Genomic DNA, 22,279 nt, shown 5'->3' on the forward strand with positions numbered 1-22,279 from the left:
ATCAATAGATTGTTTTCAGCTAGTACTCGGATTTCATTTGTATTGAGGGGTTTGAGTTGAAAATGTCTGCTGCACCATTTTGCTCCATCAGTTTTTGGTCTCCCTTGAATAGACATTTAACAGATCTGCCTCCATCTCAGCCCTGCGACCATTCTGAATAGTTGTTCTAGATATGTTAATTACTCGGTTCTGTGATTTCTGATGCTTAACAGTGGATTAGGTGGAACCCAGCTTCCTACTTTATCAGTTGGGTCAGCATGTTATCTTCAATGGTCACTCAACAATTTTTAAAATAATTCAGAATTTAGTGATCAGGTTATTATTGACTAACAGATCAAGCCTCAATAAAATTGGATAATTTTTCCCAACAAAATGTTAAAATTCCAGAGTTGCTTAATCTGTTAACCTTTGTCTTTGGCAGTCATTGTCCTGAGCTAATCAGAGCAGTTAACTTACAATTAGCCTGGTAGTGTGGGTTACAGGCCTGTGAAAATATAAGTATTGGATCACCTTCTACCATGACAATGCAATTTGGTTACAATCCAGTTATTGAATATGTTCTGAAGAGTCTAATGTTAAGAGTGGAGATAGTCGGCATTTCATAATTGGGTACCATGCTGCTGCATGTGTCTAGAAAGTCATGAAGATTGGTTATGGCTGAGTAGAGATACTAGAGCTGCACGCACTACCATCTTTGCCGAAGAGGATTTTTAAAAATATTTACAAATCTGATGCATTGCAGGTTCTGGGAATTGTAGTAGGAGTCCTACTACAAGATCATGAAGTACGTCAGAGTGAGTTTCAGCAACTGCCATATCATCGAATCTTCATCATGTTGTTGCTGGAGTTAAATGCCCCTGAGCATGTGCTGGAAACAATCAATTTCCAGACTCTGACTGCTTTCTGGTAGGTATTAACAAAGATTAATATTCTGTCTGTTTTATTCATAGTCAGATAATCAACATATGCAGGAACTAATAAGGAGGATGTCCAGTACTGGAAATGATAAACATTTGAGAGAAGGGTATATTTAAGAGGTTTAAAATTTTAAATGGGAAATAGCCAGGCCGGGATAAAATAAATCTCAGATGTGAGGAAAAGGAGGCGATAGTGAGTTCTGTATGTGCCAACCTTTCTGCCTACAAGGTGTCAGAGAACTGGAAAACCTGTTGTGTATTAGTTTTACAAAAAGAAAGAAAAGGATAGGCAGAGTAATTAAAGTCATTAGTTAGTGATTAAAAGTGAACCAGCCTTACGAAATTTCAGGGATAGTATAAAAAGGGGAGATGGGTTAGTGAAGGACCTTTCAGGATGGGTTTGTTAAGGGATAGACAGTTTTATCCAATTTTTGAATTTTTTTTGAGATAACAAGGAGGGACATGGATACTTTTCAGACTGCTCAGTAAAGGAATTCAAAGGAAAATGCTTATTTGGAGTAAAAATTAGCTCAGGAGGAGAAAACCATGGAGATTTATTGACTAGAAAGCTATATGAAGTGAGGTTCCTTGTACACTAACACCTTCATTTCTGAGCCTCCTCTGGACCCTCTCCAATGTCAGCACCTCTATAAGATAAAGGGTGCAAAACTGCTGTCAATGCTCCAAGTCCGGTCTGAAAAGGCATTACATCATTGTTTTCAAGTTTGTTGTCATTCAACTGTATACATGTATACCACCAAAACCACCAAACGAAACAACATTCCTCCAGACCAAGGTGTGCAACACACAGCATATAAAGTAATATTACCACAAATTAATTGACAAATAATAAATAAACTTTATATTCTAGTCCTCTCAAAATGTGTGTCAACATTGTATTTGCCTTTCTTGCCACTGACTCAACCTGCAAGTTAACTTCTAGGGAATAGTGCATAAGGATGCCCAAGTTCTTGTGCACCTCTGATTTCTGAATTTTCTCCGTTTAGAAAATAGTCTACGCCTTTATTCTTTCTGCCAAAGTGCAATATCATGTACTTCCTACACTATATTCCATCTGCCAGTTCTTTGCCCACTTTCCCAATCTGTTTGTCATTCTGCAGGCTTCTTACTTTCTCGACGATGCCTGCCCCTTCATCTCTCTTTGTATCATCCGCAAACTTGGCCACAAGCCATCAATTCAGTCATCCAAATCATTGGTATATAACATGAAAAGCATTTGTCCCAACACTGACCCCTGTGGGAAACACTGTCACCCACTCGTGGCCTACTGCCAGTCAGCCAATCATCTATCCATGCTAGTAGCGTTCCTGTAATATCATGGGCTCTTTCTTATCCTTAGAAGCCTCATGTGAGATTCCTTGTCAAAAATCCTCTGAAAATCATAGTAAACAACATCTATTGACTCTCCTTTGTCTGTCCTGCCTGCTATTTCTTCATAGAATTCCAACAGATTTGTTGGGCAAGATTTCCCCTTAAGCTGACTTTGGCCTATTTTATCATGTGCCTTCAAGTGTCCCGCAACCTCAACCTTAAAAATGGACTCCAACATCTTACCAACCCGTGAAGTCAAGCTAATTAGCCTATAATTTCCTTTCTTCTGCCTTCCACCCTCAAAGAGTGGAGTGACATTTGCAATTTTCCAGTCTTCCAGAGTCATTTCAGAATCTAGTGATTCTTGAATGATCACTACTGATGCCCCCGCAGTCTCTACAGCCATATCTTGTAGAACCCTGCATCTGGTTCAGATGACCTGTCTACTTTCAGACTCGCAAGCACCTTCTCCTTAGTAATAGCAACACACACCCTTAAAAGGAATTGAAAGAAATCCCCATTATATGTATATTCATCTGGTCACTCTCTGATTTTGCAGTTCAAGAGTTGGGAACAGAAGTTACTGAACTTCAAAGGTGTACAGGTCCAGGCCTGATGGGCTAAGTGGCTTAGCTTCTGTGATATGAAGCTCATATTAGAGGGTAAATTCAGGGGATCTGAAGGAGGAAGGGTGACTGAGTTGTACTGTGCATGACCAATTGTACATTTAAAGAGGAAAATCACTGATGCATGAAGTATCTTAAAACCTTCTGTATTTCTAAGACTTGAGTTGTTGCACCTCATTTTTGTATCCGATCGAGACAAAAGAGAGCCTCCACTGTCATTGCTGGTATATGAATTTCTGCTGACTTGAAACCTAAGGCAGAAAAAGAGAGGTTGTGCATTATTTGATCTGCAAGTAAGCTTTCATATCAGCATAGCTTATTGATATAATTTCAAATTGCAGACATTGTAAATGTGCTTTTAATAAACACACTGTTATTTTGAATTTTTGAAGACATTGCAACGAGTAGAATTATTTTGATATAAATTGAGATGTCCTCTCATGCAGCAACACATTCCACATCTTGCGGCCCACTAAAGCTCCCGGCTTTGTCTATGCCTGGCTGGAACTGATTTCCCACCGAATCTTCATTGCGAGAATGCTGGCGCATACACCTCAACAGAAGGTAGGAACAAGTGTATTCAGTGCCTCTGCCACTCATGCAAATTGCTATCAGTACAGTGTATCCTGTGTGTGTACTTGTGTGTATTCCCTTTCTATGCAGTTGTTTGGTTGCTGCATTTTGGGTTGAGAACAAATTAATTCCATGGTTTAGCAAGTGGCTGTTAAAACGAGCCTTAACAATCAGAGTTGTTGAAGTCTGTGGGGTAGGAATTTAGTCCTGAAGTTGTGACTAGTATCACCTATCTCTTTTACCCTGCTGATTTAAGCTGCTACCATGCAGTACAATTGTCACATGAATAATAATCATTCAGAGGGAACGTGTTTACCTGTCAGATTGTATACAAGACATCAACTTTTTGCTGTCAGTTTACTCTGCTGCCCACTTTTTGAGATACTTTTAATGTGGCAATAAATAGACGTTTTAATCTTAATTTCAGGTGTTCAGGTGAAGCATTGGAATCTCAGCATTATTTTGTGTAGCTGTTTGAAGTTGCCTAAAAACATGTTTGTGCTAAGATCAAGGCTAGTCCCCTGCAAAAACTCATGAAATTGGATAAAAGGATGTAAATTGATATTGGAGTGTCCCCAACCCCCAGCAGAGTGCCAAGATGGGATATGTGTGTTTTTCCAAGGGGCATTACACAATTGTGCACATCTCTAACAGCAGCTTGAGGAAGAGGTAGAGATCCAGTGGCAGTCAGGCATAGCCACAAATCCTGTGCATTGCGGTGGTGAGGCGACTTGCAAGGCCTTATAGGAAGTGACCACAGTTGGCCCTCCAGGTGTGACAGATCATAAACAATGAAGCCTCACTACTAAAAAAAAATACTGTTCTCAAAAGATACAGCAGAGTGATCTGCGCACCACTGTTGGAAATCCTCACAGAATGCTAGAGATCCAAATTCCTTGCGTGTGGTTCAACATCAGGAAATGATGGAATATACTGTGAATTGTTTAAGCAGTTGGAGCATAAATCTGCCCATTCTTTAATCTGTTTTAATGAACTGGGTTTGAGGATGATGCATCAATTAGGTATCCCACCCGATGATTGGTGTACTATGGTAGTAATGATTGATTATTTAATGGAGTAGACAGTTTGGTTTCTGAGTTACTTTAAAGAGTAACTCAGTTGGAGACTGCCTCTTATTCATGATGATTATGCTTCCCCATTCTTCTTATGCTCATGTCATGTGGCAGGCAAAAGCACTAGCTGATGCATCACTTTTGATTTTGTTTTGTTCTCTTGCACTGTTGAGTAATGAGGCAATGAATGCTGACTAGGGCCAGTCCTTTGCTGGCTCTCTTTTTCCTCTCGGTCCTCTTCATCTTCTGACTCTTGTCACATGGTCCTAGGTCACCTCCATGGGCAGCAAAATTGCAGCTTCAGGAAGTTGGTGACTTTTTCACCTGGTATTCTGATATTTCTTGGCTCCTATTATACAGTGGGTTCCAGTTGGGACATATCAGGGTCAGTAGTTTTGTCCCAATTAAGCAAATGCCCCAGTTATACAAAGTTTCATGGAGATAGTTAAAAAAGATATATTTTAAAAAAACAAACTACCAATTAACTGAGTAACAAATTGTGTATTTAAATGAAATAAAGAACAAATTGAAACAGAACCAATATTACTGCAATGCTATAAAACTATATTAGTACGTACTGGTTACTGACTGAGGAATTTTATCGAGTGTACATTGGCATGTTCATTTGATTGTAAATGAACAAAATCAGTTGAGATGCCTACTGTAGATAATGGACTGCCTTCATTGCCTTCCTTTATGAAGTAATGTTATAATCCATCAATAAATTTCCTGGCATCCTGTGTTGTCACTAACTCAGGTTCTGCTGTGTCATCCTCATTACTTTCCTCGTCCTTATATTCCCTGGCTTGAGGTAGCTGGAGGGCTGAAATCTGCAATTGCACTCTTGATACATAAGCAAGATAAGCTGTGAGAAGAATGGGCATTACAGGAGGGACAACAAGGAACATCCCAAAAATGAAGGCGTGAAGGCAAGGATCCAGATGTTAAGGAGGCTCTCTTCGATCAGTAGTTTTCCATTGTAACTGGATAAGGTGTGCATGTCAGTAGACTAATGGTTTAAAAAAAACAAGTCAGAGGAGCTACATAAGAAGCTGGGTCACAAAGTTTTTAAAACAACAGATGACTGGTTGTCTTGATGGAAACTTAAGCACTACATTAAATTTAAGATAGCACACGGTGATAAAGGTAGTGCTGAATGCTTAAGTGTAGAAACAGGGAAATGTAAAACTCTACAACTTCAAAAAGTTTGTGCAAATGATACCTACAATGCTGATGAAACAGGCCTTTTTATTTTATTGTGCCATGCCGGATGGCTCCCTTTGCTATAAACATACAACACTCAGTTTCAAAGAAAGCCATTGATCACATATCTGTTGTGTTGTTCAAAATTTAAGGAACTGATAAAAAGAAATTGTTGATTATTGCTAAAAGCATTAAACCTCAATGCCTTAAGGGGTTAAGGATAAATAGTTTACCACTCTAGATGGATGGTACTATCGAGTACTATGCTAATAAGAATATGTGGATGATTTCCAAAATTTTTAAGAAATGACTGAGGAGTTGGGATATGGAACAACAGCAGAAATCAATCAAAATTCTTCTGCTTGTTGATAATTGTGCAGTACACTCTAATGTAGAATGTTTGAGAAACATCCAGCTGGAATTTCTGCTTGCCAGTACAACATCCTTGGTGCAGCCAATGGATATGGGAATCACTAAAAAAAATCCAAAGATGTTTTATCGCATAAAGTTGGTAAACCATATTCTTGAAGCAATTTAAGAAAATCTGACATTTTCAAAAGCCAAAGAGCTGACTGCAAGGGTTAATGTTTTTACGAGCAGTACAGTTTGTCAGTGAGAGTTGGCGAGAAATAAGCAGCAAGACAATTCAGAATTGTTTCGTTCGCTGTGGTTTCAAGCATTTAGACTTGGAGATGTCAGAAACTAGGAGTGAAATTGAACAATATCACTACTTCAACAAGTTAGGGACTATGAAGAATTAAGGTATTGACAATCATCTTGAATATTACAATAACATTGATTTGGGGGGTGCAATTGTCGAGAGCATTATATCAAAATACCAAGCCAGGGAATATAAAGATGAGGAAAGTAACGAGGATGACACAGCAGAACCTGAGTGTCAAGTCTTCTTGTGGCATCTTGACTAGTGTCAATTTTTTTAAAAGGTCAAAAAAAATTTTAAATGATCAGAAACAGCTGTTTTTGGAATCGACATCCATCGTCCCAAATGGATAACATAACACAAGCATATGCAATTGACGTAGCTGTTCACTCTAAGCACAGTGGCTACAAGTCTCCTGTCTCTTATCTCAATTAAGCAGCATATTGTCTCAAATAAATGAGGGGAATCCTGGCTATTTTACTGGCTTGGTTTCTTTTCCTTTAAGAGCTGGCCTAAATAAATGGCTGCCTTGATTAACCAGAGGCCCAATTAACTGGAATCAATTGTATACCAATGCTCTGTTACTCTGATTGAAGAACTCTAGTGTGTGAAGCCAGTAAACACTAGCCCAGGTTTTTAGGATTCATCTCTTCAGGCTGTTGATGTGGAAAATGGCCTGATGTGTGACTTCAAGAAAGGCAAAGGAGCCAAGAACCATTTCACCAAGAGCAAATTCTTCTCCTGATCAACTGCAAGCTGCCTGTCCAGGTCCTTCACAGGAGTCCTCATGTGTATCTAACTGCAGTCAGGGGAAACTAATAGTTGCAGAAACTCCCGAGTGCTGTTAATGTCACGCGTTCCTCTCTGAAGTCAGGTAGATGAATTTCTCACAAAATAGTGAGTTCTGTGATTTGGAGTTATTGTTTCCCTAGGTCTGGGCTGAAACAAATCTGGTGCAATGGTCTGACAATAAAGCAGACAAGAGAGACTGCAGATGCTGGAATCTGGAGCAGCGCACAAAATGCTGGAGGAACTCAGTGGGTCCATCTTTAGAGGAAAATGGACAGTTGACTTTTTGGGTCAGGACCCTTCATCAAGACTGACCATTTGGGACAGATGGAAAGAAAGTTCTCCAAATGGTAGTGAATCCTCAGAATGCCCTACCTAAGAAGTTGGTGGAGTTTTAGTCACAAAGTGTATTTAGACTGAGATTGGTAGTTTTGGATATGAAGGTGTTATGTACCCCTAGGGATCATATTTTGTTATGGACTATACCTTTAAAAAGAGAGAGAAAGTTGTTCAACACCAGATACCTTGTTATTAAAAGAGAGAGAGAGGTGAAGACTGCTTTGAGATGGTGTTATGGTTTCTTTGCAGCATGTTTACACTTTGCAAGGACATTGTCAGATTTTGTGTTCTTACAGAGTGGGAAGGGAGGAGCTACTTGATGGACAGCTGGTGTTCAGCACAGTGAGATAAATAGAAAGTCAGCTGATAGACTCACAGACACATGGTTTTGGACAGTGGACGAACTTTGCTGTGCCCACAGAAAGGTGGGTTTTCTGAGGATCGATCAGTGGCTCTCGCAGTGTGAAAAGGGTGTGACCGGTGGGGAGTTAATAGTGTGTCTGACCCTCGCCTGGGTTGATAACTCCAGCACAGAAGACGGTCTTCTTTTTGTTGTCACATTCAGTGACTTTAAAGGAAGAGAAGAGGGGAGAGGAAGGTTTGAAACAGAAGAAACCTAGTGACAAAGCGGTCACTGTTTGGACTCTCTCTAAGTAGCCCGTGAGGGTGAGTTTGAATTCCATTCGAATACGAAGGTGTGACTGTCATGTAGTTAGTCCATAAGAGTGGGTTCTCTGGTGAGGGGAAAGCCTTTGTGAATACCACTTGTGTGTTACCCTTGTATGGGTGTGGTAGTTCACTGAAGAAAGGCACCCCTGTGGCAAATCACTTGGAGTTATTTCGTATGTCATGGAACTGGGTAAGTGGCTATCACGTTGTGTGTTTGGGGTTGGTTCCCTTGAAGAGGGTCCCCTTAGTGATGAGCTACTGTTGGTGATAATCCATATGTGGACTCTGTTTGAGTATCCTGTGGCCACCGCTTTGGAATGACTCATAGCTGAATTCGGGTGTGGTACCACCTCTGTTGAAAGGATATTCGTTGAAGATCACTGTCGGTGATACTTCATGTGAGGAGTGAAACAACTTCGGAGATAAAACCTCCTACTGTTGTTATTTTGTATTGCTGTGGTGGAATCTGCGGAATATCGACGTAATTGCCTTCTCTCGACATTTACCCTGGATTACAAATATTTTTCTCTCATCACCTATTCCATGGATGAACTGAACTTTCATACTTTACCATATCAAGACTCTAAGCTTTGTTTCCCCCAAGCTCAATAGTTTGGGAAATATATTTGCACACATATATACATGTAACACTGTTAACCTGTTTGATTTATCTGGTTATATATTACTGTTTGGCGTAGTTACTGATAAATATCATTAGTTAATAGGAATACCAGACTCCAAAGTGTTTTCTATTTCTGCTGGTTCTTTAACCTGTCATGGGGTCCGTGACAAAGGAAATTGATGAATAAGAGGTCAGTGCAGGAATGTGGTGCTGAAGTGAGAGAACAGCTATGTTCTTATTGAATGATAGAGCAGGTACAAGATGTGTCCTGACGAAGGGGTCCGGCCCGAAACGTGGACCGATCTTTTCCACGGATGCTGCCCGACCTGCTGAGTTCCTCCAGCGTGTTGTGAGTGTTGCTTTGACCCCAGCATCTGCAGAGTATTTTGTGTTTAGGTACAAGATATGGCCTGTTTCTGTTACTTTTCACCTTATAGATGCTGGGGGCAACATTGTTGGTTCAAGCGTGCTATTGACGTTGAAACCTGTGAGCAGCCTGCAGGGAATTCTGAAATTGCCTATCGTGTCCCCTGATGTCAGGGGACTGCCCCAGGCAGTGATTAATGCTATCATGTACAGAAGCTCTTTCACAATTACTATATGGTGTTGAATTCCAGTTTAGTTCGTAGGGCCAATTTATGAATAATGTTGTTTGATGTGCTATTCTGGGAGGAGAGTTTAAGTGCATGTTGGAAGTGTATAGTTCAGTTGTTGTAATTGGTTTATTTCATCAAACTAAAACAAGGTACTGTAGGATCCCATATATAAAGCCAATGGGATGGATAAGACTTCAGATTTTAGTTGTGATAAATGATTTGTGGCAATGGATTTAAGTTTGTGCTATTCTATTCTTGTATCTGAAGTCATGCAATCTTCCTGTTACAGGGTCTTAATGTGTGAGGTGTTGTGATCTATAAATTCCCCATTGAAATCTGATTGTATATTCTGTTCTCTAGGGCTGGCCCATGTATGCCCAGCTGCTGATTGATTTGTTCAAGTTCCTTGCTCCTTACTTGAGGAATGTGGAGTTGACAAAACCTATGCAAATTCTTTATAAGGTGAGTGAGTGCCTTCACCCTACACAGACTATAATTGCAAACACAATTAATTTTTTTTATTTCTGCTCTTTACAATATGTGGAATTGCTTTGTCAATATGTGGAATTGCGTTGTCTTTCCCTGAGTTCCTCTGAAGGTAGTCGTGACCACTGCTGCTCTTCTAGTGACAGACTTTGATAATGTTATTGGGAAAGAATTCCTGGATGATATCTGTCAATGAGTCAGTGGTATATGATTTGAGGGGGAACCTGCAGGCATTGGACTATATGTCACAGGTTCAGGAGTTGCTCTCAGAGCAGCCTAAATGAGCGTCTGTGCAGTGTTGTGTAAAGTCATAGTAAACTGATAGGGATGGGAATGAATGTTTTTGGTGGTGTGTGGTGCTTTGGCCTATGGTAGGAACTGCATTTGCCCAGTGCATTTACAGTAGATGCTTTGTAAATGGTGGGAGGTCTTTGGGCTGTGAGGACCCAGGTTCCTTGCTGCAGAATACCCAAATGGTGGGCAGCAGCAGCAGCCACCACCAGGATTTCGATGGTACAGGCCTTGATGTTATTAATGGCAAGGTTGGATGGTTGCATATGGTTGTGTCTTACTGTTGTGCATGCACGGGTGAGGAATTGAATATTGTGCAGTTATCAGAGTTTTCTGATCTTACAAAACAAGGAAAGTCATTGAAACAGCTGAATAGCGCCTCTCTCCTCTACTTTATACTATAATTTAGCTGCATTTGACAGTATGTCAAAAGTTCAAAGTACATTATTGTCCAAGTGTGTATACTTTATACGACCTTGAGATGTGTCGCCTTACAGGCAGCCACGAAACAAAGAAACCCAATCGAACCCTTTAAAAAGAAAAAAAGACTGTCAAACACCCAGTGGCAGAGAGAGAGGAAAATAAACAAATTGTGCACTCAATAAAAGCAAGCAAGCGACATTCAGAACTGAACTCCAGCACAGAGACAAGCAAGCCCTTCAGAGCAGTGAGCTGACAAGATTGTCCCTCACTTCCAACCCCAACACCCTGACCACTTCAATCTGATCTGGTGCATAAGTCGTCCAAGCATCGGATTGTTCCTTGCTCTCTGCCACTTTGATACCTCGGATTGTTCCTTGCTGTCTGCCACTTTGAAACTTCCGATTGTTCCTTGCCCTCTGTCACTTTGAAACCTCGGATTGTTCCTTGCTCTCTGTCACTTTGAAACTTCGGATTGTTCCTTGCTCTCTGTCACTTTGAAACTTCGGATTGTTCCTTGCTCTCTGTCACTTTGATACCTCGGATTGTTCCTTGCTCTCTGTCACTTTGATACCTCGGATTGTTCCTTGCTCTCTGTCACTTTGATACCTCGGATTGTTCCTTGCTGTCTGCCACTTTGAAACTTCCGATTGTTCCTTGCCCTCTGTCACTTTGATACCTCGGATTGTTCCTTGCCCTCTGTCACTTTGAAACTTCGGATTGTTCCTTGCTCTCTGTCACTTTGAAACCTCGGATTGTTCCTTGCCCTCTGTCACTTTGAAACTTCCGATTGTTCCTTGCTCTCTGTCACTTTGAAACCTCGGATTGTTCCTTGCTCTCTGTCACTTTGATACCTCGGATTGTTCCTTGCTCTCTGTCACTTTGATACCTCGGATTGTTCCTTGCTCTCTGTCACTTTGATACCTCGGATTGTTCCTTGCTCTCTGTCATTTTGAAACCTCGGATTGTTCCTTGCCCTCTGTCACTTTGATACCTCGGATTGTTCCTTGCCCTCTGTCACTTTGAAACCTCGGATTGTTCCTTGCTCTCTGTCACTTTGAAACTTCCGATTGTTCCTTGCTCTCTGTCACTTTGAAACTTCGGATTGTTCCTTGCTCTCTGCCACTTTGAAACTTCCGATTGTTCCTTGCTCTCTGCCACTTTGAAACTTCCGATTGTTCCTTGCTCTCTGTCACTTTGAAACTTCCGATTGTTCCTTGCTCTCTGTCACTTTGAAACTTCCGATTGTTCCTTGCTCTCTGTCACTTTGAAACTTCGGATTGTTCCTTGCTCTCTGTCACTTTGAAACTTCCAATTGTTCCTTGCTCTCTGCCACTTTGAAACTTCTGATTGTTCCTTGCTCTCTGTCACTTTGAAACCTCGGATTGTTCCTTGCTGTCTGCCACTTTGAAACCTCGGGTTGTTCCTTGCCCTCTGTCACTTTGATACTTCCGATTGTTCCTTGCTCTCTGTCACTTTGAAACTTCCGACTGTTCCTTGCTGTCTGTCACTTTGAAACTTCGGATTGTTCCTTGCCCTCTATCACTTTGATACCTCGGATTGTTCCTTGCCCTCTGTCACTTTGAAACTTCGGATTGTTCCTTGCTCTCTGTCACTTTGAAACCTCGGATTGTTCCTTGCTCTCTGTCACTTTGAAACCTCGGATTGTTCCTTGCTCTCTGTCACTTTGATACCTCGGATTGTTCCTTGCTCTTTGTCACTTTGATACCTCGGATTGTTCCTTGCCCTCTGTCACTTTGATACCTCGGATTGTTCCTTGCTCTCTGTCACTTTGAAACCTCGGATTGTTGCTTGCTCTCTGTCACTTTGATACCTCGGATTGTTGCTTGCTCTCTGTCACTTTGATACCTCGGATTGTTCCTTGCCCTCTGTCACTTTGATACCTCGGATTGTTCCTTGCTCACTGTCACTTTGAAACTTCCGATTGTTCCTTGCCCTCTGTCACTTTGATACCTCGGATTGTTCCTTGCCCTCTGTCACTTTGAAACTTCCGATTGTTCCTTGCTCTCTGTCATTTTGAAACCTCGGATTGTTCCTTGCTCTCTGTCACTTTGAAACTTCGGATTGTTCCTTGCCCTCTGTCACTTTGAAACCTCGGATTGTTCCTTGCTCTCTGCCACTTTGATACCTCGGATTGTTCCTTGCTGTCTGCCACTTTGAAACTTACGATTGTTCCTTGCCCTCTGTCACTTTGATACCTCGGATTGTTCCTTGCCCTCTGTCACTTTGAAACTTCGGATTGTTCCTTGCTCTCTGTCACTTTGATACCTCGAATTGTTCCTTGCTCTCTGCCACTTTGATACCTCGGATTGTTCCTTGCCCTCTGTCACTTTGATACCTCGGATTGTTCCTTGCTCTCTGTCACTTTGATACCTCGGATTGTTCCTTGCTCTCTGTCACTTTGAAAGCTCGGATTGTTCCTTGCCCTCTGTCACTTTGATACCTCGGATTGTTCCTTGCCCACTGTCACTTTGAAACCTCGGATTGTTCCTTGCCCTCTGTCACTTTGATACCTCGGATTGTTCCTTGCCCTCTGTCACTTTGAAACCTCGGATTGTTCCTTGCTCTCTGTCACTTTGAAACTTCCGATTGTTCCTTGCTCTCTGTCACTTTGAAACTTCGGATTGTTCCTTGCTCTCTGCCACTTTGAAACTTCCGATTGTTCCTTGCTCTCTGTCACTTTGAAACTTCCGATTGTTCCTTGCTCTCTGTCACTTTGAAACTTCCGATTGTTCCTTGCTCTCTGTCACTTTGAAACTTCGGATTGTTCCTTGCTCTCTGCCACTTTGAAACTTCCGATTGTTCCTTGCTCTCTGTCACTTTGAAACCTCGGATTGTTCCTTGCTGTCTGCCACTTTGAAACTTCCGATTGTTCCTTGCCCTCTGTCACTTTGATACCTCGGATTGCTCCTTGCTCTCTGTCACTTTGAAACTTCCGATTGTTCCTTGCTGTCTGTCACTTTGAAACTTCGGATTGTTCCTTGCCCTCTGTCATTTTGATACCTCGGATTGTTCCTTGCTCTCTGTCACTTTGAAACCTCGGATTGTTCCTTGCTCTCTGTCACTTTGAAACCTCGGATTGTTCCTTGCCCTCTGCCACTTTGAAACTTCGGATTGTTCCTTGCTCTCTGTCACTTTGAAACTTCCGATTGTTCCTTGCTCTCTGTCACTTTGAAACTTCCGATTGTTCCTTGCTCTCTGTCACTTTGAAACTTCGGATTGTTCCTTGCTCTCTGCCACTTTGAAACTTCCGATTGTTCCTTGCTCTCTGTCACTTTGAAACCTCGGATTGTTCCTTGCTGTCTGCCACTTTGAAACTTCCGATTGTTCCTTGCCCTCTGTCACTTTGATACCTCGGATTGCTCCTTGCTCTCTGTCACTTTGAAACTTCCGATTGTTCCTTGCTGTCTGTCACTTTGAAACTTCGGATTGTTCCTTGCCCTCTGTCACTTTGATACCTCGGATTGTTCCTTGCTCTCTGTCACTTTGAAACCTCGGATTGTTCCTTGACCTCGGATTGTTCCTTGCCCTCTGTCACTTTGATACCTCGGATTGTTCCTTGCTCTGTGTCACTTTGATACCTCGGATTGTTCCTTGCTCTCTGCCACTTTGAAACTTCCGATTGTTCCTTGCTCTCTGTCACTTTGATACCTCGGATTGTTCCTTGCTCTCTGTCACTTTGATACCTCGGATTGTTCCTTGCTCTCTGTCACTTTGATACCTCGGATTGTTCCTTGCTCTCTGTCACTTTGATCGGATTGTTCCTTGCTCTCTGTCACTTTGATACCTCGGATTGTTCCTTGCTCTCTGTCACTTTGAAACCTCGGATTGTTCCTTGCTCTCTGTCACTTTGATACCTCGGATTGTTCCTTGCTCTCTGTCACTTTGATACCTCGGATTGTTCCTTGCCCTCTGTCACTTTGATACCTCGGATTGTTCCTTGCTCTGTGTCACTTTGAAACCTCGGATTGTTCCTTGCTCTCTGTCACTTTGAAACCTCGGATTGTTCCTTGCCCTCTGTCACTTTGAAACCTCGGATTGTTCCTTGCTCTCTGCCACTTTGAAACCTCGGATTGTTCCTTGCTCTCTGTCACTTTGAAACTTTGGATTGTTCCTTGCTCTCTGCCACTTTGATACGCCCTTGGGCTCCGGCACTTCAATCACCTTTCCAAGTTGGCTCAGCTTTTAGATCAATCAAACCTCAGATCTTTCCTGGACTTCACCATGCCTCACATTCACCGCTTTGAATTGCCTTGAAGTCCATTCCAGCAACTCCAGCCCAGACATGATACAGCCATCCTGCCTCTCCAAGACACCGGCCTACACCGCAAAATACCAGGTGGTACAAGCAATGCAGCTCAACTTTGACAGGGAAGCCACAGGCCTCTGCTTGCAGTCACGGGGAATTCTGCAGATGCTGGAAATTCAAGCAACGCACATCAGTGTTGCTGGTGAACGCAGCAGGTCAGGCAGCATCTAACGAAGGGTCTCGGCCTGAAATGTCGACTGTACCTCTTCCTAGAGATGCTGCCTGGCCTGCTGTGTTCACCAGCCACCTTGATGTGTGTTCCTCTGTTTGCAGTGATCATTTACCAAAAGATGTGTGAATGGCAAAGTATTTAATTGTTTTCTTTGCTTTTTTGGCCACCAACAAGTAGTCACTGAAGTTCAGCAGCGCTATCTTAAACCTGAAAGATATCATCCTTACTAGAAAATGTCTATCACAGCAATGGGAACAGAACCTAGCAAAACTGACAGACCCTGAATAGAGTGTGTTCGACTAGATAGGTAGCATCTTGTGAATACTTGGCGATTTTTGGGCAGCAACAATTGTAACAGGTCACTAGCTCAGTTCCTCTTCAGATATGGTGTCTGACTGGGAGCGGAGAACGTCTAAAGCTACGGCTGCTTAAAAAAAAATAATGAGATGCAGGAAACATTCAGCAGGTCAGGCAGCAGCAATGGAGAGAGCAGCAGCAGGTAACTTGAGGCACTTCTTCGGATTAGGCTGCCCATGGTCCATAAATATTTTGGCACAGCTTGGAATTCCATGCTGCCTTGTGGCTAACTAGCAGTCCACTTCAATGAAAACTTAAGTGTCCACACCTGCTCTAAACTGTGCCAAACTTTTCCATAGGTTTCATTATATCAGATGATCCAACATATAACAAAAAGTGGAACTCATCCAGACTGTATGGGAATTCTGTGCATGCAAGATTTTTAATAAACAAAACTTTTGGTTAAAAGGTTTTTTTTTACAAAATATTGTTAGCTCCTTTCTCCCTATTTGACGGGTTTTCAAAATGTCAATGGATAAATTTGTCTTTGGATCTGGATTAATATTCCACAGTTGTTATCAGGGTCCTTACCTGTTTCAGAGGGGCATTAATCATACCAGTGCCCAAGAAGAGCAGGGTGAGCTGCCTCAGTGATTTTCCCAGTTGCACTCACATCTACTGTGGTAAAGTTTGAGTGGTTGGTCATGACTAGCATTAACTCCTGCCTGAGCACGGACCTAGATCTGCTACAGTTTGCCTGCTGCCACAACAGGTCTACAGCTGATGCAGTCACACTGGCTCTCCACCTAGCCTTGGGCCACCTGTACAGTAGCAATACCCATTGTCAGGCTGTTGTTCATTGATTACAATTCAGTCTGGGCCTCTGCATCCAGATCCTTGACTTCCTCATCAGTCATTACGGATCAGTAATAACATCTCCTCCTCATTGACAATCAACACAGTCATATCTCAGGGGTATGTGCTTAGCCCAGTGCTCTACTCTCTCTACACTCATGACTTTGTGGTTTGGGACAGCTCAAATGCCACCTATAAATTAGTTGATGACATAACTTAGCAGAATCACAGATGATGCGGAGGCGTGCAGGAGTGTCATAGATCGACTGATTTAAGTGGTGTCATGACAACTGGCACTCAGCATTAGCAAGACCAAGGAATTGATTGTGGACTTAAGAACGGAAGTCAGGAGAACAGACGACTCCCCATTGACGGGTCAGCAGTGGAAAGGTTGAGCAGCTTTGAGTTCGTTGGCATCAAAACCTCAGAAGATCTATCCTGGGCCCAGCATAATGATACAATCATGAAGAAGGCACACCAATGGCTATTCTTCATTCTAAATTTAAGGAGATTTGTAATATCACGTCTTTAAATGATTTCTGCAACTATACCTTGGAGAGCTTTCTGACTGGTTACATCAGTGGTGTGAAGGCTCCAATACACAGGATCAGAGAAAGCTGCAAAAGATTGCAGGCTCAGCCAGCTCCACCATGGGTGCTAGCCTCCCACCATCGAGGAAATCTTCAAAAGGCAGCATCAATCATTAAGGGCCCTAAGCATACGGACCATGCCATCTTCTCTTTTTTCTTGAATTGCACTGTACTGCTGCTGTAAAATAACAAATTTCACGACATAGGTCAGTGATTCTGACAAATGTGGTTTTGCTATTTGCCATCAATTTAGTTAAATGCCCTCTGCTGCTTCTTTGAGAGTGTCTAATGAGTTTAAAAAGGCTTGTTTTATATTTACAGGGCACTCTGCGTGTCTTGCTTGTCCTTTTGCACGACTTTCCAGAGTTTCTTTGTGACTACCATTATGGCTTCTGTGACGTTATCCCACCAAACTGTATTCAGCTGCGTAACCTGATCCTGAGTGCCTTCCCACGGAACATGCGGCTGCCAGATCCATTCACACCTAATCTAAAGGTACGGGAACACGAAAGTTCATACCCAGGGATTTGTACTGTGATCAGAGTACACAGCTAAAAAATGAAATGGAGTAGGCATTACTAATTGATGTAGAATTTCCTAGTCTATCCAGGATTCACAATGCTTTATGCAAAACCTCCTTATTATTCAACAGCATCATGTATTTCGGTGGTGTGCTTGCTTCATCAGCAGCTGCCATAGCTAATGAAAAGTTCCATAACACTAGCAAATAATACATAATGCACTCAAAATGTGATGCTTTAATGTTTCTTATGCTTAAAATGACTGAAGCTTTATATGAGTTTGTTACAGTCATAAGCCTAAAAGGTACTCATTCAGCATCAATATCCCCTCCAGGTCCAACAGTTTCATTTTCTTGCAATGTCAGCTTATCACCTGTACACGAAACATTTGTTTTTGAAAATGTTAGCCATTACCAGTGAGTGGACCATGCTGATCTGCCTCGTATGAAGGATGTCTTTTTTCGGTGTTTAGAACTAGGGTCCATTCTGAATCATTTTAACTAAAGAAAGGCATGTTGTGGCTCTGCTAGGTGGATATGCTGAGTGAAATCAACATTGCTCCCCGAATACTGACCAACTTCACTGGAGTGATGCCACCTCAGTTTAAGAAGGACTTGGACTCCTATTTGAAGACGCGTTCTCCAGTGACTTTCTTGTCAGAATTGCGCAGTAACCTGCAGGTGAGTAGGACCAGAGTAACAACTCTGTGCATAGACTGCATTTCAGACTTTCTTATGACCAGGCAATATACGTACACATGAAGATGCGATTCACGCATAAGTATTGAGCTTGTAATCTGAAGATCCTGGATGAGAGTAGAACATTCCAGGCTCTTCAACCCGCAACATTGTGCCAACTTTAACCTACTCCAAGATCAATCTCCACTTCCCTCCTACATAGCCCTCCATTTTTCTATCATTCATGTGCCTATCTAAGAGCATCTTACAATTTTCCTAATATATTTGCCTCTACCACCACCATCCTCGGCAGTACGTTCCACGCACCCTCCCACTCTGTATTAAAAAAACACCTACGTTCTTCTCTCTCCCTCCCCCCCCACCCCCCAAATTCCTCCAATCACCTTAAAATTATGCCCTGTCACGTAAGTCATATCTGTCATGGGGAAAAAGACATTGGCTGTCGACTCTGTCTATGCCTCTTTTCACCTTATGCACCTCTTCATCCTTCGCTCCAAAGAGAAAAGCCCTGGTTTGTGCAACCCATCCTCATAAGACATGCTGTCTAATCTAGGCAGCATTCTGGTGAATCTCCCCTGCGCCCTCTTTAAAGCTTATAAAGCTGCAGCTCTAGCAATCAATCGCCTGACTAATGAAGGCCAATGCACCATGCACCTTAACCTCCCTATCAACTTTCATGGCAACTTTGAGGGATCTATGGATCCCACTGTTCTCCACACTGTTAAGAATCCTGGCATTAACCTTGTACTCTGCCTTCATGTATGATCTTCCAAAGTAAGTGTCTTATTGGATGATTTTCCCAAGCTGACTTCCATTTTCACAGTATACCGGAGAACAAATTATGGCAGCGTTTTTGAGTGAGCAGGGCTAGATTGAGAATCCAAATAATGACAAAGTGCTGTTTTAAGTTTCAGTGTTCAAGTAACTATTGAGTGTGAGTGTATGTACGTAAGATTAACTTATATAAGACGCAGGAGCGGAATTAGGCCATTTGGACCGGGTCTGCTCCGCCATCCAATCATGGCTGGTCCTTTTCTCTCTCCCCCCAGCCCCACTCCCTGGCCTTCTCCCTGTACCCTTTGATGCCATGGCCTATCAAGCACGCATCATTCTCTGCCGTAAATACACTCAATGACTGGCCTCCACAGCTGCCTGTGGTAACAAATTGCACAAATTCACCACTCTCTGGCTAAAGAAATTTCTCCATCTGTTTTAAATGGGCGTCCCTCTATCCTGAGGCTGTGCCCTCTTGTCCTAGACTACCCCATCATAGGAAGCGTCATTTCCAAATTTACTCTGTTTTAGGCCTTTTAACATACAAAAGATTTCAATGAGATCCTCCCTCATCCTTCTAAATTCCAGCGAGTTCAGGCCCAGAGCCATCAAATGTTCCTCATTTGATAACCCTTTCATTCCCAGTATCATCCTTGTGAACCCTCTCCAATGCCAGCACATCTTTTCTTAGATAAAGGAAAAGTATGTCGCACCCGGAATTTTCCAGTTAGTGGGCGATTTCCTTCCACGCCGCTCTGACGTATTGGGAAATTGTGTATGAGACAAGTTACAGCAGTGGTTTGCCATTGCCTTCTGCCGGGTGAGTTTTTTTTTAAGAGATCACCAGCTGTTAACCCAGCACGGATGGAGAAGGTGCAAGGGTTGCCAGCTGGGAGCCCAAAACTACTCACAATACTCAAGGTGAGGCCTCCTCAATGCCTTATAAAGCTTAAGCATCTCATCCCTGCTCTTGTATTCTAGACCTCTTAAAATGAATAACATGGCATTTGCCTTCCTCACCACCAATTCGACCAGCAAGTTAACCTTTAAGGTGTTCTGCACAAGGACTCCCAAGTCCCTTTGCATCTCAGATTCTTTGATTTTCTCCCCATATAGAAAATATCTTCACATTTATCCACCAACCAGAAAAAGATACTTTTATTCCAACTCACTGCCTCCAGCCAATCAGCCAATGCTCTAACCATGCTAATAACTTTCCTATAATGTCATGGGCCCTTAACTTTGTAAGCAGCCTCATGTGTGGCACCTTGTGAAAGGCCTTCTGAAAATCCAGATATACAACATCCACTACACCTCCTTTATCTATCCTACTTGTAATCTCCTCAAAGAATTCCAACAGATTCATCAGGCAAAATTTTCCCTTAAGAAAACCATCCTGACTCCTTGACAATTGACTCCAACATCTTCCCAAACACTGAGGTTAGGCTAACTGGTCGATAATTTCTTTTCTGCTGCCTTTCTTAAAGAGTGGAGTGACATTTGCAATTTTCCAGTCCTCTGGCACCATGCCAGAGTCCAGTGATTTTTGAAAGATCATTACTGATGCCTCCACAATTTCAACGGCTACCTCTTTCAGAACCCTTAGGGTTCTGTTCATCTGTCCCAGGTGACTTGTCTACCCTTGGGTCTTTCAGCTTTTTGAGCACTTTCTCCCTTGTCACAGAAACTGTACTCACTTCTTTTCCCTCACACCCATCAACATCTAGCACACTGCTAGTGTCTTCTACAGTGAAGACTGATGCAAAATACTCATTTTCTTCATCTGCCATCTCCTTGACCCCTGTTATTATTTCTCTGGCCTAGTGGTCCTATGTCCACTCTCATCTCTTTCTTTTTATTTTTTATAGCCTGAAAAAGCTTTTTCTATCTGCCTTGTTATTGTTTGCTAGCTTGCTTTCATGTTTCATCTTTTCCCTCCTAATCATTCTTTTAGTTGTTTTCTGTAGGTTTTTAGAAGCTTCCCAATCCTCTAACTTCCCACTAATTTTTGTTTTGTTGTATGCCCTCTTTGGCTTTTCATCATCATCAGGTGCCATGCCCAGTTTGAGCTTTGACTGCCATGGCCCACACACTCCTGTTTTGGGTCAAGTGGATCAATTTATTTCCAGTTCTCTGGCTGCTGTCTCCACTTTGGCTTTTACATTTGCTTTTGACTTCCCTTCTCAGCCATGGTTGTATTATTTTGCCATTTGAATATTTCTTTGTTTTTGGAATGCATTTATCTTGCGCTTTTCTCATTTCCCCAGAAACTCAAGCCATTGCTGCTCTGCTGTTTTCCCTGCTAGCATCTCCTTCCAATTTACTTTGGCCAATTCCTCTATCATACCACTGTAATTTCATTTACTCCACTGAAATACTGCTGCATCCGACTTCTACTTTCCCTTATCAGATTTCAAGTTGAACTCAGTCATATTATGATCACTAAGGGTTCCTTTACCTTAACCTCCCTAATCACCTGTGGTTCATTACAAATCACCCAATCCAGTTTAGCTGATCAATGACAAACTGCTCTAAAAAGCTATCTCTTGGGCATTCAACAAATCACTTTCTTGGGATCCATTGCCATCCTGATTTTCCCAATCGACCTGCATGTTGACAAAGATGTGAGTAACCAGTGTTGTTCCTTAGTTTAAAAAGCCCAATAGGAATAATCTAGGAACTTATAGGCTGGTGAGCCTCAAAACAGTGGTAGGGAAGCAGTTGAAGAGGATTATTATGGATAGGATTTACTCATTTGGAGAAGAATTAGTGATGGCATGGTTTTGTGCAGGGGTGATCTTACAGAAGTGGGCACTTGAGGAGGTGTCGGAGATGATTGAAGTTAAGGCAAAGAATGTCTACTTCAGTAAGGCATTTGGCAAGGTCACTCATGGCAAGCTGATCCAGTAAGCTAAAGATGCATGGGATCCATGATGACTTGGTAGATCAGGTTCAAAATTGGCTTTGTTGTGGAAGACTGGGTAGTGCTGAAGGGGTGTTTTTTTTTCCCCCAGCTGGAGGTCTGAACAGTGTGTTCTGTTGGAATAGTACTGGGACCTCTTATTTGGGCAAAAATGTAGATGTCTGATTAGTAAGTTTGTAATGCCATCAATGTTGATAGAATTGCAGGTAGTGCAGAACATTGTCAAACAATACAGCAGGATAATGATCAATTGTAGATATGAATGCCTTATCTACAATTCTTAATTGCCTTATCTCAGGCCCCCTAGGTCTGAATCGACGTAGTAGTAGTAGATATGAATGGAAAAATGGCAGATGGAGTTTTTTCCAGTCAAGTTAATGAGTGAAACTTTATAAGTCCTCAGAAGCATTGATGTACAGAGGGTAACACAAAATGTGTCACAAGATGTACAAAATGGTAACACAAGTAAATCTATTTATTTATTGAGATACAGAGCAGCATAAGCCCTTCAACCTGTGCCAA

The 22,279-nt window shown here is 42.1% G+C and overlaps 1 protein-coding gene across 7 annotated transcripts in view; it reads left to right on the forward strand.

Moving 5' to 3' along the window:
* Window positions 1-22,279, forward strand: part of cnot1 (CCR4-NOT transcription complex, subunit 1) — a 238,370-nt gene that overhangs the window by 204,539 nt on the left and 11,552 nt on the right. For all 7 annotated transcript variants that reach the window (XM_063066591.1, XM_063066590.1, XM_063066593.1 and 4 more), the window contains 5 exons: window positions 743-906; window positions 3,322-3,439; window positions 9,761-9,862; window positions 17,163-17,336; window positions 17,893-18,042. In XM_063066591.1, the coding sequence (XP_062922661.1) occupies window positions 743-906; window positions 3,322-3,439; window positions 9,761-9,862; window positions 17,163-17,336; window positions 17,893-18,042 (708 nt within the window). The remainder of the gene's footprint in view (window positions 1-742; window positions 907-3,321; window positions 3,440-9,760; window positions 9,863-17,162; window positions 17,337-17,892; window positions 18,043-22,279) is intronic.

The sequence above is a fragment of the Mobula hypostoma genome, chromosome 14, assembly GCF_963921235.1.
Source record: "Mobula hypostoma chromosome 14, sMobHyp1.1, whole genome shotgun sequence".
Lineage (NCBI taxonomy): Eukaryota > Metazoa > Chordata > Chondrichthyes > Myliobatiformes > Myliobatidae > Mobula > Mobula hypostoma.